General features: G+C 46.1%; 1 protein-coding gene and 1 long non-coding RNA gene across 2 annotated transcripts in view; both read right to left on the bottom strand.

Moving 5' to 3' along the window:
• The window catches only part of LOC136586650 (uncharacterized), a 274,484-nt gene that overhangs the window by 157,054 nt on the left and 102,720 nt on the right, over window positions 1-14,710 (bottom strand). The window lies entirely within an intron of this gene.
• LOC136586644 (zinc finger protein 665-like) lies at window positions 8,100-13,965 on the bottom strand. Its single transcript, XM_066584803.1, has 3 exons — window positions 13,702-13,965; window positions 11,220-11,346; window positions 8,100-10,676 (listed from the first exon to the last, which is right to left on the bottom strand). The coding sequence occupies exons 1-3, from the start codon at window positions 13,792-13,794 to the stop codon at window positions 8,860-8,862; spliced, it is 2,037 nt and encodes a 678-aa protein (XP_066440900.1). The 5' UTR covers window positions 13,795-13,965; the 3' UTR covers window positions 8,100-8,859.

The following is a 14,710-nucleotide window of genomic DNA, read 5'->3' as shown; positions in this document are numbered from 1 at the left end:
ATACCGGTTAGTTTCACAGCAAGCAGAGTAAACAGTTATTAGCGGCTACCTGCAACCACCACTAGCAGAGCTCGTTTCATATAGATTCATACATCTCCCACTGATTTCAATAATAGCTGAATAAATACATATGCAGGGAACTCCCCCTAGTGGAGGCAGTAGGCAGAAAAACAGTGCTCCAAATACAGACATGTTATGAAATTGATCAGCAGAGAATTTTGGACCTTGAAAACTGTGATAGTGGACATTAAGGCTGGATTCACACAGGGTGGAATTGGCGCAGAATTTCTGTGCGGACTTTCCGCACGGAAATTTCGCAGGCATTTTTGAAGCTGAAACTACGCAGCAAAGTGGATGAGATTTGCATAAATCTCGTTCACACGTTGCCGACAGTCCGTTGTGGAAAAGCTGCGCGGAAACTAACATGGGGCACGGAATTCAAATCCGCGACATGTTAATTGTATCACCGTTTCTGTTGCGGGCTCTCTTCTCTCTATGGGGAGAGATTTCCGCAGCGGAATACAGGCTGAAAAGCCGCTTCAAGGCATGGGATTTGAAGCAGCCTTTCCAATGTGGAAATCTCACAGAATTTCCGTGTGGCCAGAGGTGTAACTTGAAGCTTCTGGGCCCCAATGCAAAACCTATAACAGGGCCCCCAACTGTAATGCTTTATTCATAGTACTGGGCTCACTATATGGAGAAGAGAGGCCTTATGGGCCCCCTGAGGCTCCTGGGCCCGGGTGCAACCGCATCCCCTGCACCCTCTATAGTTACACCCCTGCGTGTGGCCCCGCTGCGGACATTCAGTGAGATTTCTGTCCCATGGGAACCCAGCATACAGGAGGTGTTAGAAAAACATGGCTGCTTTCTTCGAAACACAGTGCCACCCTTGTCCATAATGTTGTGAGTGGTATTGCAATTGAACTGCATTGAAGTGAATGGGAGTTGAGATGCAATACTAGTCACAACGTACGGACAATGGTGGCACTGTGTATGGAAGAACACAGCCATGTTTTTCTAACCCTGGATAACATCATTAAAGATATAGTAGAGGGCTCTTAGTTGGAGAAGAACGCATTCTTGAGTTAGTTGCTGTGCCGTATAATTTCTGCGTATGTTCCAGATTGCCTTTATATGCCGCTTTAGGGGAAGATGCTCTCAAAAAGGCATGAATGGATATGCAGTAGTATAGAGAAAACACCTTGCACTAGAAACAGCTATAGGGTACATGGTGAGAGGGCGGCCTGACACATCATGTACCTTCTAGCAGATTCACCACTAGGGGGAGCTCACTGTAGAGAGAGTTTTACAGCTCCTCTTCTGTGCAGTAGTATGTATACATCCATGTACAGTGAGCTCCCCCTAGTTGTGGCTGCAGGCAGACATCACATTATCATTTGCTGTGATAAGACAATTGGGGAATTTGCAGCTCTGAGGCAGATTTGTCAGTGTATTGACACTAGGTGTTTCGACCTGGCCTTGTTTTTAGTCTTCTGCAGAACTATTATCATGCTGCGCACTATATTAACAAATCTGTTGCATGCTATGGAGAGATACTATAGAGAGCTCCAACCCATTTGAAGATATTTTATAAAGTTATAGTGGACATTAATTTAATTAAAAAGTCGCACATTTGTCAAAACTCTCAGTTGGGATTTGAGTCCATTCTAAGTTTTTGGTACGGGGCCCTATGATTTCTGTGTATGCCCTAGTTTACAATGTAACAAGTACTTCTCTAGGCATAGCAGGAATGGTTTGCATAATGAGGCACTAGTTTACGAGTAAACTCGTAGTTAGTTACCATTACTGTGCCAATAGGATGAAGGCGAAAATCCTCCAGAAATTCTACAGTACTGTGCAAAAGTTTTAGGCAGGTGTGAGAAAGATGCTCCAAAGTAAAAATGCGTTCAAAAATAGAAGTATTAAGAGTTTTTTTTGTCAATTAATGAAATGCGAAGTGAATGAACAGAAGAGAAATCTAATTTGGTGTGACCACACTGCCTTCAAAACAGCATCAGTTCTTCCAGGTACACTTGCACAAAGTTTTTGAAGGAACTCGTTAGGAAGGTTATTCCAAACATCTTGAACAACGAACCACAGATCTTCTATGGATGTAGACTTGCTTCAATCATTCTGTGTCGTCATGTAATCTCAGACAGACTGGATGATGTTGAGATCAGGACTCAGTGGGGCCATAACATCGCTTCCAGGACTCCTTGTTCTTCTTTACGCCCCCTGTCCACGGCCAAGGCGGAATATTGCTAGTGATATTCCACAGCGGGGGACGAGAACTGACAGGTCTCAGCGGTGAGCCTATCTAACAGATAGGCTCACCGTGGAGAATCGCAGCATGCCGCAATTTAGATCCCGCGAGCGGAAAAATCGCTATGATTCTCCACTCATGGACGCCGACGCTGCGCTTTCCATAGCAACCCTATGGAAAGCTTCACACAGCGTGATTCGCTGGCGATTTATTGCCAGCAGATCATCGGCCATGGACATGCAGCCTTAATGACACTGGCTGGATGTTTGGAGTTCTTGTCCTGCTGCAGAATAAATATGGAATCCACCAAACACCTTCTATTTTTGAAAAAAAATCTTATTTTGCGGCATTTTTTCCATACCTGTCTAAAACGTTTGCACCGTACTGTATATTATGGTGAAGCTAAATACAAGTCAGATATGTGATGATCAAAATATCCGGAAGGCCTAACTTCCTCACCAGTCTTTTATAATGTGCAGGTTTCAGTGCACATGAAAAGAAGTGAAATTAGGGTAATTTCTTTAAAGGGTTTGTACATTTTGGACGACCGTTTGCATATTTTGGGCCTTCTGGCAACAAACTTCAGTTTGCTTGTGTATGTGGGGAAAGTAATTCTTCCAGTAGCTGTTAGCGTGGAGGACTTTCCATTTTTTTTAAAAATATAGCTTAAAGGGGTTGTCCCGCGGCAGCAAGTGGGGTTAAGCACTTCTGTATGGCCATATTAATGCACTTTGTAATATACATCGTGCATTAATTATGAGCCATACAGAAGTTATACACTTACCCCCTCCGGTGTTGGCGTCCCCGTCTCCATGGCGCCGACCGAAGCCTTCTTCTGCCTGCATTAGATGTGCTTGCGCTGTCTGCCCTCTTCTGTCCCGCTCCGGCGTGCTCGCGCCGCAGAGGTCTTCTGCGCATGCGCAGAAGACCTGTGCGGCGCAAGCACGCCGGAGCGGCCCCTTCAGCGGGACAGAAGAAGCAGACAGCGCAAGCGCGTCTAATCCAGGCAGAAGAAGGCTTCGGTCGGCGCCATGGAGACGGGGACGCCAACACCGGAGGGGGTAAGTGTATAACTTCTGTATGGTCAATATTTAATGCACAATGTATATTACAAAGTGCATTAATATGGCCATACAGAAGTGCTTAACCCCACTTGCTTTCGCGGGACAACCCCTTTAATTGTATGATGCAAATTTCTTTCCTTTTTTTGTTTGCTTTCGGTGAATGGAAATATTTTGAGGCTGAAAACTTGTTTTGCTCTTGTCCTGTACACATTGAACGGTCTGTTACAATGTATCAGTATAGACAATTCTATTTGAACTTAAAGGGGTTGTCCCGCGCCGAAACGGGGTTTTCTTTTTTTTCAAACCCCCCCCCCCCCCCGTTCGGCGCGAGACAACCCCGATGCAGGGGTTAAAAAAGAACACCGCACAGCGCTTACCTGAATCCCCGCGCTCCGGTGACTTCTTACTTACCGGTTGAAGATGGCCGCCGGGATCTTCTACCTCCGTGGACCGCAGCTCTTCTGTGCGGTCCATTGCCGATTCCAGCCTCCTGATTGGCTGGAATCGGCACGTGACGGGGCGGAGCTACACGGAGCCCCATTGAGAAGAGAAGAAGACCCGGACTGCGCAAGCGCGTCTAATTTGGCCATTAGCCAGCGAAAATTAGACGGCAACCATGGAGACGGGGACGCCAGCAACGGAACAGGTAAGTGAATAACTTTTGATAACTTCTGTATGGCTCATAATAAATGCACAATGTACATTACAAAGTGCATTAATATGGCCATACAGAAGTGTATAGACCCACTTGCTGCCGCGGGACAACCCCTTTAACGGCTTATTCACACAAGCATATATTGGCCACTGTTTTCACATCCGGACGATATAGGCTATCATCTGGTCGGTGGATTCCAATGCATCAGATCACACAGACGTATTCCAGCAGGGTAAAAGCGCCCGGCCGGGCAATATAGCGCTGGGTAGGAAAGATAGTCCTGGAACTATCTTTCTGCCCAGAATACGCCAGACCCTGCATGGACTCCTATGAGAGCCAATGACAGCGGCCGGAGAAGAGAGGTGGGAGAGAGTTTAGCAGCGTGACTGCTAAACTCCCTCCCCCTTCTCTCCTCCTCCCCTCCCCTCGGGCTGTTTGCAATGGGAGGGAGCGGGATGGAGGTGGCACTAAGCTCCATCCCCTCCCATTGCTGGCTATGGACAAGGGACAGAGAGGGGGCAGGAGCTTAGCTCCACCCCACCCCCTCCCATTGCAAACAGCCAGATGGGAGGAGAGAGGAGGCGAGTAGGCAAGGGGGAGGGAAGGAGGAGACAGTTTAGCAGAGATAAGCTGTCTCTCCCCGTCCAATGGCATTGCGGTCTCAGCGTATATGCGTTAGATTTGTGCACCCGTTCATGCGTTTTTACAGTGTCGGCGGGCGCACATAAAAACGACTACGACCGTGTGAATGGGGCCGAAAGCAGCCGCAGATGCAGAGGTGTAAATTGAAGTTCTTAGTCCCCAGAACAAAATCTGAGTTAAGACCCCGCACCTACCATGTACCATTTATAATGCTGGTGCCTTCTTATGTCATAGAGGCACAGGTCCAGGTCTGACTGCTGTCTCCCTCTGTTACTGTACCTCCGAACACAAATCTTTCTTCTGTCCTGGATTCCAAGCTAATAGCTCTTCTCAAACCTGATACATTGCAACAAGCTCATGGAGTTGCTGTGTGGCTGGCACTGTCATGATGGAAACTGCTATGACTATGGTTCTTTGACTGGCACTTTATGTAGTTCCTTCTGTTATGGAGAAACTGTAGCTGGTGCTGTTTTAAGGAAAATATGTGACATTGTTATGAGGTAGGAACTGCATCGGTGTATGAGTTAATTCAATGTTACAATGCCTAATGAGTTTTGTCCACAGGTCTGGTTACAATAGGTCCAATACATTATACTCTCCACGGAGTCGTATTGATACTTCAGCAACTATGCAACTAATCTACACTTTAACCCATTAAAGGGGATTTTTGAAGAAAATACTATTAATGACTTACTCTCAGGATAGGTCATTAATAGTTGATCGGCTGGGGTCCGCCGCTTTGGACCTCACCCCATCAGCTGACTGTGCGCTTGCTGACAGCCCCACAAATACTTTGGGTTGGAGCAAAAGCCACTGTTCCAATCCTTGTGTAGTGGCCGGCGCTTGTAACTGCAGGCACGGCTTCTGAGCTGTGGCCCCCAGACAATCAACTATTGATGACCTATCTTGATGATAGGTCATCAATGTTATTTTCCCTGGAAAACCCCTTCAAGGACCAAGAACTGTAAATGTATGGTACTCTGTCCTGGACTTTAATCCTGGCACAAAAGTATACATATGACATGGGTTTAAAGCACCTGCAACCTAGCTGAGCATCCAATTGTGTAGTGGCCTGGACGGTCCTACAGGATAGTCACACACTCAGGAGTCCTGAAATATCTGGCTATGTGCTCCTGCGGAGACATAGAAGGTATCGTATGGGAGAGAGATCATGTCTTTGCCCTACTTCACAGGGCTAAAGCTATTCTGCCTGGCAACAGCTTGCTCTTGATTGGCTGCTTGCCATAGAATTCCTTCTTTGGTAGTGGGGCAAGGAGTTAAACCAAGCCTGGGAGAGTTAGCACAGTAAGGCAGGATGTGAGGGGGGGAGAGAAAGAAAGTGCTAGAAAGCAGCAGGAAGTGAAGGACAAGTTAGTGAGAATGGTTATCGGGAGGTGGATGAGAGAGGAGGTATATTGGAGTGCTCCAGCAGTTAACGTGCCCCCACTGGAGAGTGGGGTTACACAAGCTACCCAAACAAGTACAGTGTGGAGGAGAAAAGATCTGGGAACAGTCTACACCAGAGGCGTAACTAAGAGCACTTGGGCCCCAATGCGAAATCTGTAACAGGGCCCCCTATAAACCATGTACCATTTATAATACCAGTGTACTGGTATGTTATAAGGGGTCTTTCGGTCCCCTAAGGCTCCTGGGCCCAGTAACGAGTGCTACCTCTGCCCCTGCTATAGTTATGCCCCTGGTCTATACAACTGTAAGTTGTACAAAGCCATGTTAAAGCAAAGTCAGGGAAAGTGAAAGCGGCCCTATCTCCATCACTTCATCTTTAACCAATTAATCTTCCAGAAAACAAGCCTTAGATAACTAGGACTGGTGGGATTCTTTGTAGAGTAACCTTAAAATAGATAGAGCATTGAGGAGAACTGTTTGTGGCATTCTTGTGCCTGGAGCAACATTAATCTTTAATGCAACGCAAGTCTGCAACACTCTGAAGTGTAACTTTGCTAAGTGTGTACTAAGTAAACTCTGCTAAGTAAACTGTGTACCTTTAGTTTACAACAAAGCTACGTGGACTCATCTCAGTTATTTGGCTACCAACGACCCAAGTTCACCCCACAAAAGGTACTGGCATCATGTGACAAAACTGTTAAGTATAGTTGCCATCATAATTGTGCCTGTTCCACTGCGCACGACCGAGTTAGGCCCTTTTCAGCCATTGGAGGGAGGGATTGCAGAGCCATCCATGACATCCATCTTGTTTACCAGTGGTCTCCCCCACAACAGCTCGCCTCCGCTCGGACACCGAAATTGAGAAAACAAAAGTGGTTTATAACCACTTCTGCTTTCTTTTTTGCAGGCTACAAAGTGTTCAACCAGTGAATAGAGGATTATGCAATGACGTTTCCTCTATTGGAACTGGCAATCACGCGAGCATCGGCATGGCAGAGCTACTGGGTACTATCAGACCCCCATCCTAGATCTGCCAGTGACTACTGTCATTGTAGCAGAATGTTTTTCCCTGTAAGTGGGGCTCCTATGGATGCTCAAGCTACAGTGGAAAACTGTAAAATAAGATAAAAATTGCAGTGTGAATTTTCCCCAGAGGGTCTAATATGATGTCACAGGAACATTGATGGTAAAAGAAAAATAGTCAGAAAAAGGAAGGAGGGAGAGGGAGGGAGAGGGGGGGGGGGGAGGAAAAAAAAAAGCTCGGGACCCGGCGCCCCACATACAAAAATGCTCGAGTCTCCCATTGTAGTCAATGGGGTTCGTTACTCGAGTAGATCTCTCGAATTTTACGAAAAGCTCGTCTCGAATAACGAGGGCCCGAGCATTGGGGTGCTCGCTCATCTCTAATGTCCGGCCCTTTAGGACCAAAACACTCTGCTCCTTAAGCAGTTAAGCTTTATTTACAGCAAACTATCAGGGCAACCTGTTTCTGTATGCCCTGATAGTGCATATGGACGTAACTGGAGGGAGTCCTAACTCTGAGCCAGAGCAGAGACCTGCAAACCGCAGCTCCCACTATGTTGCTGTTGGTCAATCTATGAATTATATGGTTGCCCTTCCATTAGAAATCTTTGGCTCGAGGTTCCACATAGACATTGGTGCAGCTAGGTTTCCCTTCACTGGGAACAAAGATACAGTTTGTTCCTTTAACCCTATATTTAAATAGCTTGGACAAGCCTAAGTAGCTGCTTGGCAACCCCTTGGCATCCAGAATTTTGTTACCTAAAACCCATGACCATATAGGTTCCTGCATCCATAAGGTCATTGCAATGGCCCCAACAGCTGACAGAATAAGTTCATAAATACTATACGTGTGATATAGTAACCAGTCAACCATGCACAATTTTTTTGCAAACAAGTCGGTTCTTAAAAATGTTCCTATATCTTGATAAATATGGCACTCATTTATAATACATGCACCCCTTTATATTCTACTTGTAGATCCTGGGAAATGAGAGAACCACCACCTAGGGACCAGAAGTCATACAGAGAAATAAAGGAGACATAATGTAAATACTGCATTTTATATTATAAAAATAATGGTATGGTTTGGGGCCTGCATATTCCACATAACCCAGCGGACAATGTAACATATTATATGGCGAGTCGCACAAGGTCGACCATGACTCCCAAGGCTGAGGATCTTGTATCTGGAGATTCTCTACCTATCCTGACGTCCTGCGATCGGAAAATAAGGGAGAAGTCTGACAATGGCGCCTGTGCTTATATGTCTTGTTGCCGCATAATAATACCATGTGGTCAAACACCAGAAGTGCATATCTTGGGTATGTTGGTTCATGCCATCCCTATCATGTCTACAATACACCATATAGTGAACCAGTTTATAGTGAAGGACACAGCCCCAGATGCTGTGCCCTTTAAGGGTGAAGAGTGCAGAATCTGGAAGGGGTAGGGATCAGCATGTTACTGTAAAAAGCAAAGTCTTCATAATACGGGTGGAAGAAGCTTGAGTCCGACTTAATACTTGGCACATCTTGTTTCCCTTTTAAACTTCAGTCTATCAACCACTGATTGGAACAAAAAGAACGTCAACCAGAAAAATGAAAAAATGCTGTAATCCTCGTGTAAGAACCATGGACATGACACATTGAAGTCTGCGGTGGAACTGGTCATTATTGTCTTATTCTTGAGTAGCGCTACGTAATATGGCCATGATTAGAAGGACTAAATAATATAGGACAGAGACGAAAGCGGGAGATATAGATCTCCGAATCCAAAGTGGCATTCAAAAACAAGACTTTTCCACCCTACAGGCCAATCCCATGGGTCTTTTGATGTGTGGTGAGATTCTGTTTGTGCCTAAAGGTCTTGCCACAGTCATTGCACTGGTACGGCCTTTCTCCGGTGTGGGTGCGTAGATGTGCAATGAGATGATGCTTCTGGATGAAGCTTTTTCCACACTCTGAGCAGGTGAAGGGTCTTTCTCCAGTATGGGTCTGCTGGTGGCATTTGAGGTATTCTCTCTTGCGGAAGCTTTGCCCACAGTCATTGCACTTGTAGGGTTTCTCCCCCGTGTGGGTCCGACCGTGTATTTTAAGGTGCTCACAGGTGCTAAAGGTCTTCCCACATTCACTACAAATATAAGGACGTTCTCCAGTGTGCGTTCGCTGGTGCCTCACTAAATGCTGCTTCTGGATAAAACCCTTTCCGCAGTCTGCACAGGTGAAGGGCCTCTCCCCTGTGTGTATCTGCTGATGTCTCTTCAGACAATCACGTTTACGGAACGTCTTCTGGCAAGACTCACATTTGAAGGGTCTCTCCCCAGTGTGAGTGTGTAGGTGGAACTTCAAGTGCTTCAGGAATCGAAAAGTTTTGCCACATTCACCACATTCAAACGGTTTTTCACCGGGCCCTGCCCTCTGGCTCTCGCTGTTTTCGCTGTCTTCATCTCTGCAGAGCCCCGTCTCCTCGTCTTGTGCTTTTTTATGTGCCTTGAGGAGTTTCTGAGACTTAAAGGTCCTGCCGCAGTCATTGCACTTGTTGGGCCGTTCTCCGGTGTGTATTCTGTTGTGCCTCTTCAGATGCTCATAGGTTGTGAAGCTCTTACCACATTCGCTACAGATATGAGGACTACCTCGGCATGTGCCGGTGGAGGAGTTATTGTAGGGGAATTCCTCCACAATTACCACAGTAAACGGTCTCTCACCTGTGTGAGTTCTCTGATGTCTCACAAGGTGATGTTTTTGTATAAAGCCCTTGCCACATTCTTCACAAGAGAACGGACGTTCACCAGTATGAATCTGCTGATGGCGTCTCAGATGTTCTCGTTTTCTGAAGCCCTTGCCACAGTCCTCACACTCATGTGGTTTTTCACCACGATGCTGTTTCTGGTGGAACTTAAGGTGCTTGAAAGTGCGGAAGCTCTCACCACACTCATTGCAACTATAGGTGGTCTCACCCGAGTGACTCCTCTGATGAGCTAAAAGAGTCTGCTTATGCCTAAACCTCTTACCACAGTCCTCACACTTGTGGATCCTCTCCCCTGTGTGCGTTTGTTGGTGAACTTTAAGGACCCGGTGGGCTCTGAAGCTCTTTCCACAATCCCCGCACTTGTATGGTCTCTCTCCTGTGTGAATTCTCTGGTGGATCTTCAGGCGTTCGTTGGTACTCAAGCTTTTCCCGCACTCCTCACATTTGTAAGGCCTCTCCCCCGTGTGCGTCCTCAAGTGAGTCACCAGGTGCTGCTTCTGGATGAAACTTTTCCCACATTCAATGCAATTATAAGGACGTTCTCCTGTGTGGGTTTGCTGGTGCCGCTTCAGACTGTCCCGCTTTCGGAAATTCTTGCCGCACTCTGTGCACTGGTAGAGCTTCTCTCCCTCATCTTTAGTAGAATCAGGCAGGGCGGTTCCTGAGCTAAAACTTTCCAGATATGGGGAGAGGTTTTCGGGTTGGTTTGAAGCCTGACTCTGTTGAGAAATGCTGGGAGTCGGTTGACATCCGAGGTCGTCCTCTATGTCTGGACACGATGAAGACTGATCCAGCACGGGAAGTGAAGACGGGTCAACGTTCTCCAGTTTGTCATTGTACTTCATCTTGTCTTTCTCGTTGACCGGTGCATCTTCTGCAAACAAAAATGTAATTAATGTTAGCTTTCTTTCTTCATATGGATGACTATACACAGTATGAATGAGCAGACGCGATGAAGTAATCTACAGAATATATTACTATGTATGTGTCAGGAGGTAGAGGGGACGGAGCAATGGTCTGCAGAGGTCAGTAGTGTAATAATCTGCAAATTGTATATGTATCTGTCAGGAGCTGGAGAGATCAATATTCTGCAGATCTCTAGAGGTCAATGATGTAATAACCTGCAGTATATATCACCATGCATCTGTCTGGTGGTAGAGAGGACAGAAAAAGTATTCTGCAGATCTTTAGAGTTCAGAAGTGTAATATATCACTCTATATCTGACAGGAGGTAGAGCAATGTTCTGCAGATATGTAGTGAGCCCAGTGGTGAAATAATCTGCTGAATATTTCAATATGCATCTGTCAGGAAGAACAGCAATATTCCGCAGATCTCTAGCGTTCAGAGGTATACAAATTTGCAGAATGTATCAGAAATCTATGTATTTCCAGGTATGGAAGGAAGCGGTCTAATTACCCAGAGAAATGAGAGCTTCATAGTTCTCTTTCATCATGTCCTTGTACAGCTCTTTCTGACATTCCTCCAGGTCCTTCCATTCATCTTCCGAAAAGTATGCGGCCACATCATCGAAGGTGACTGGGACCTGAAAGAAGAACAGGACACCAGTCAGTGGGTCAGTCCTGAAAACCCTATATCCAATCTATGAGGAGAATATCCAATATGGCTGCCACTACCATTCCCATGGATCTCCCTTTAGTCTTATATGACAAATCGGCTGATCAACCATAACGCTCCCCACTAGAGACACGCCCCTTTTTCGCCCGAGCGCCACGATTTTTGAGTACTTCCGTACTTGGGTGAAAAGATTTGGGGGGCGCCGTGGGTGAGTGGGGGGTTGCAGCGGGGAGTGGGGGGGAGAGGGAGAGAGCTCCCCCCTGTTCCCCGCTGCTACCCCCCGCTCCGCCACGCCGCCCCCCGAATCTTTTCACCCAAGTACGGAGGTACTCGAAAATCGCAGTGCTCGATCGAGTAATTACTCGAAACGAGTATATTCGCTCATCTCTACTCCCCACTCTATCACTAGTCAAATATGTCATTCAGGACACTGCAAAGTGAGCCTTATAGGTTCCCATCTAACTTTCCCAGCAGCATATATACCAAAAAAGGACAGAACTATTTAGCTACTTAGCAAGAGTATTTTAATGCTGGAAAGGGCTGAGCACTGATCTGCTCTCTCTGCTTTTTGTCACACAGTCGTAGGATTTGCCTGTAGCCACCACTAGGGGGATCTCCCATTGACTTAAATACTGGCTGTATAATCCTGTATTCAAGTGAGCTCCCTCTAGTGGTAACTGCAGGCAGACAGAATTTTTTCATGTAACTATGGCTGTGTAAAGCAAAGCAGGAGATGTGGCGCTGCAATCTCTATGCAGACATATTCTGGAATTATTCAATACAGACACTGAATAAGCAGTCAGTGCTGGAGATCCTGGCACTGTATGGGCATTGTGGTACATTGAGGTCCTTAGATAGAAATGGAACAATGGTGTCAGTCCTGAAAGCTTTATTGTTTGGGATCTAGAAAAATTTTGATAATGGTCTTAATGAGACTTCTTAAGCAAAACCTGACACTATTTTTTACCAACTCCACCCACTTCAGCCCTAAAACAAAAAAAATTACTATGCGTATTTTAGACCAGAATAATATAAAACAAAAGCCTCATACACACGGGCGGATTTTGGTTGCGGAATCCTAAGCGGGCGTCCGCCTCCGGATTCCGCAGCATTAACCCTCCATAGCATGCTATGGTAAAATGATTCTTCATGCACACAAGCAGAAAGCAATTGCGGTTTCCGCTCGCAGATGAAAAAATTGCAGCATAGTCTGTTTTACTAAGGTTTCTGTACAGACGGCTTCCATTGAAGCGGACCATCCACAGTACAGATGAAGAAACAGAATGGCAGGTACGTGCAGACACCAGGGTCGGATTCTGCTGCGGACTCCCGCATGCGGAATCTGACCCGCCCGTGGACATGAGGCCTAAAGCAAATATCAACAGAAGCTGAAAGTTATTGAACTAGGTCTTCATGTATTGTATTTAAAATATTAAAACAACTGTGTCTGGTGCCAGCTAGTGGTCACTGTTGGTACTGCACTTCTTTACACACCTGATTCCAACCATAGAGACATAGAGCTGACTCCTATACACACATATATAAGAAACATACTTCTACAACTGCATGTATCTCAGCCTACAACATAGGGTGAAAAATGAACTTATATGGTAGAATACATAGTTCTGCATGGGTGCTGTATACCTGACTGAGTTTTGCATATGTATATGAATAATAATCATTACGACTTTATAAAAGGGGTCACAAAATAATTGCACCGTAGAACCCTATAATCATAACGATTTGCTTCAGTAAGAACATTTGGTGTCTGGGTCTTATAGGTAATATGGACATTAAAATGCGTCAGCTCATGACTGATCAGATAGTAAGCAGCCGTATAGCGGTCATAATATACATTGTGGGGTGTTATACCCCGCTACGTGCGTTTCATTTCTGAGTTACAATGTTACTATAGTGTGAGCGTAGATGGGAAGTGTGCGCTCTGCGCCGTTCATGCCATGTTAAATTTTCCGGTAAAAGATCATAATACATATAAAATATGACAAGTTCTGCTCTTTTTACTACGCTCAGTGGAGAAGTTGCAGAACAGACTGAAAACGCGTCCGTTTTATCCTCAGTTATTTTACGGATGTTTCTGGCAGCTGCGGGATTCCGTGCACAATGCTGTGAAATGTGCCGTTTTCGCGCTATAATTCTATATACATCCAGTGACTGCAGATCCGGATCCCGCAGTGACAGCTCACGGTTTCTAGAGAATACATTGTTGCCCTTTAAAGAATCATGAGCCAGTAGTGGACACGTGCCGGACATGCAGCCCTGCAGACATCACCCCCCAAGTGCTGGTGGTCAGCTCCTGTCCTACCTGCGCAGCGTCTCCCTCTGGTAGGGGCTTCTCTAGCTCTCTCCGGGTGGATGAGAGGCTCAGCCTGTCTCCAGCTGTCACCGAGCAGATCATGTGGGAGCCGAGCCGGGGGGGCTAACGCCTGCCTAACACAACTTAGCGATGGCCGAGGGACTGTCCCGTAATGCCATGAATCAGGGCTGCACCCCCAAAATACTCCGCAGCCGAGCCTAGGCCTGAAGAAAAACCCTCTGTGGGCTGCTGGAAAGGAAAGGAAGCAGGAAGTTCCTCCCTCAGCCTGACATCAAGAGATGCTGCTCCACTCAACCCCCTCCTCCTCATCACCCTACAAGCTGCGCTCCACCCCCTGTCAGCTTAGCTCCCTCCCCTGGCACTGCATCACACGCATGCACCGGACAGATCTGGGCGACCACCCACATATACCGTATATATGTAACAGAATCTGTCCATGCAGGTGGAGTAGAGCCGAGTTTGTCATTTGGTGCAACTCATGGCAATACTGCAATGCATTGTATATGGTGTTACATAGGACTGCAGGTAATATCTACTACATCACTGTGAGCTATCTGTGGTGTTACATAGGACTGCGGGTCATTTCTACTACATCATTGGTACCCAGAGTTATCACTATATGTTATCCGTAGTTATATAGGACTGAAGGTAACATCTACTACATCACTGTGAGCTATCTGTGGTGTTACATAGGACTGCGGGTCATTTCTACTACATCATTGGTACCCAGAGTTATCACTATATGTTATCCGTAGTTATATAGGACTGAAGGTAACATCTACTACATCACTGTGAGCTATCTGTGGTGTTACATAGGACTGCGGGTCATGTCTACTACATCATTTCTACACAGAGTTATCACTATATGTTATCTGTAGTTACATCGGATTGCAGGTAACATCTACTACATCATTGTGAGTTATCTGTGGTGTTACATAGGACTGCAGGTCCTATCTACTACATCATTTCTACCCAGAGTGATCACTATATGTTATCT

Source organism: Eleutherodactylus coqui, chromosome 12 (assembly GCF_035609145.1).
Source record: "Eleutherodactylus coqui strain aEleCoq1 chromosome 12, aEleCoq1.hap1, whole genome shotgun sequence".
In the NCBI taxonomy this organism is placed as follows: domain Eukaryota; kingdom Metazoa; phylum Chordata; class Amphibia; order Anura; family Eleutherodactylidae; genus Eleutherodactylus; species Eleutherodactylus coqui.
The sequence above is the reverse complement of the archived record's forward strand: the minus strand, read 5'-3'. Positions and strand labels throughout refer to the sequence as shown.

What these genes read in the sequence shown, in the direction of transcription:
- LOC136586644 (XM_066584803.1), bottom strand. Translation starts at nt 13,794, where the DNA reads ATGATCTGCTCGGTGACAGCTGGAGACAGGCTGAGCCTCTCATCCACC. An exon ending in CAGAGGGAGACGCTGCGCAG is followed by an intron (nt 11,347 to 13,701) that starts GTAGGACAGGAG and finishes TTCTTCTTTCAG; the next exon opens with GTCCCAGTCACCTTCGATGA. An exon ending in TGAAGCTCTCATTTCTCTGG is followed by an intron (nt 10,677 to 11,219) that starts GTAATTAGACCG and finishes TTTTGTTTGCAG; the next exon opens with AAGATGCACCGGTCAACGAG.